General features: G+C 65.1%; 1 protein-coding gene across 1 annotated transcript in view; it reads right to left on the minus strand.

Moving 5' to 3' along the window:
- Positions 1-396: 396 nt before the first annotated feature.
- Positions 397-1,334, minus strand: part of PML (PML nuclear body scaffold) — a 30,819-nt gene continuing 29,881 nt past the window's right edge. The window contains 2 exon segments of the mRNA XM_074297022.1: positions 397-1,103; positions 1,105-1,271. Of these exon segments, the coding sequence (XP_074153123.1) occupies positions 519-1,103; positions 1,105-1,271 (752 nt within the window). The 3' untranslated portion in view covers positions 397-518.

Here is a 1,334-nt window from a genome sequence, read left to right on the forward strand (position 1 = left end):
AAGGTGGAGGGGGGAATCAGGCACGTGTGGGGGGGGAAGGGCAGCTTTTGTCTGTGGACCCCAGCTCACCCCCTCTTCTAGGAGAGATGGTTCTTCACCCCTGACCTTTTGCCCTTGCAATACTCCCCTCCCCCCCTCAGAACTTTCCCAGCCCCTCCCTCCCTCTCCCAGCTGCCATAGGGCCCTCTGTGGGGCAGCAGGGTCCCCGGCTGCTCCCGGGCCCTCGGCCTTCGTGTCCCGGAGGCCCTTCCATATGCAGACAACACACAGACACACACACAAGCACACGCACGTTCCCAGAGGTTCTTTCCAGCCCGGCTTCCCGCAGACACCTCCCGGCGCCCGCCGCCCAAGAACCCTCTATGACTGGGAGTTGGGAAAGGGGAAACAGCCAGATGAGTCGCACGGAGGCCTGCAGGCCAAGCGGATGAGGAGAAAGCCACGGAGCGGGGGTCTGGGGGGGCCACGGGGGAAGGGGGGACGGGGCGCATTTCCCGCCCCCCGGCCGGCGGAGGAGCTCACTCCCCGCTCTTGGCCTGCGCGGTCGCCGCGGCCTGCTTGGCGTCGGGCTTGGGGGCGGCCAGCAGGCTCTCGAGGTAGTTCCTGAGCCCCAGCAGGGAAGGCAGGGAGCGGGAGCTCCGGGACGCCAGGTAGCGGCTGTACTTGCGGAGCCCCCATTCGGGGTCTTCTTGGAAAGCAGCCTGCAGCTCGGTGAGGCTGACGTTGCGCAAAGCCAGCAGCTTGGCCTGCGTACGGGTGAGGACGTTGCCGTGCACCAGCTGCTGCAGCGAAGCGAAGCAGTCCAGGTTGGTGAAGGGCATCACCCGGCGGCTGACGCCCTGGCCCAGCGAGATGTGCAGCACCTTGCAGAGGTCCCGCATGGCCCGCACCGAGGCCAGAGCGCTGTTGTCGTTCATGTTCCGCGACAGGTAGGTCTTCACCATGTTCTTGAGCTTGTAGCTGCTGGCCGTCGGCACCTTCTCGCGCACCAGAGGCAGGATGTCCAGGAAGCCCGAGATGGTCTCGTGGAACTCCCCCTTCTTGGAGAAGGTTTCCAGCGCCTTGAAGAAGACCGTGAGGCCGGGGGACCAGAGCTTGTAGCCCCGCCAGGATGGGGTGGGAGGAGGAGCGCAGGTAGCAGAGGAAGTTCTGCAGGCCGTCCTCGATAGCCACGCCACGGGAGAAGAGGCTGAAGAGGGCCTCCTCCTGCTGGATGATGATACGGAAGTTGTTCTCGCCGTTCACTGCAGCCAGTTGGCTGATCTTCTTGGCTGGGGAGGAGCGGAGTGGAGAGGGGGAGAGGGGGAGGGGGGAGAGAGAGAGAGAGAGAGAGA

This window comes from Sminthopsis crassicaudata, chromosome 2 (genome assembly GCF_048593235.1).
Source record: "Sminthopsis crassicaudata isolate SCR6 chromosome 2, ASM4859323v1, whole genome shotgun sequence".
Classification (NCBI taxonomy): Eukaryota; Metazoa; Chordata; class Mammalia; order Dasyuromorphia; family Dasyuridae; genus Sminthopsis; species Sminthopsis crassicaudata.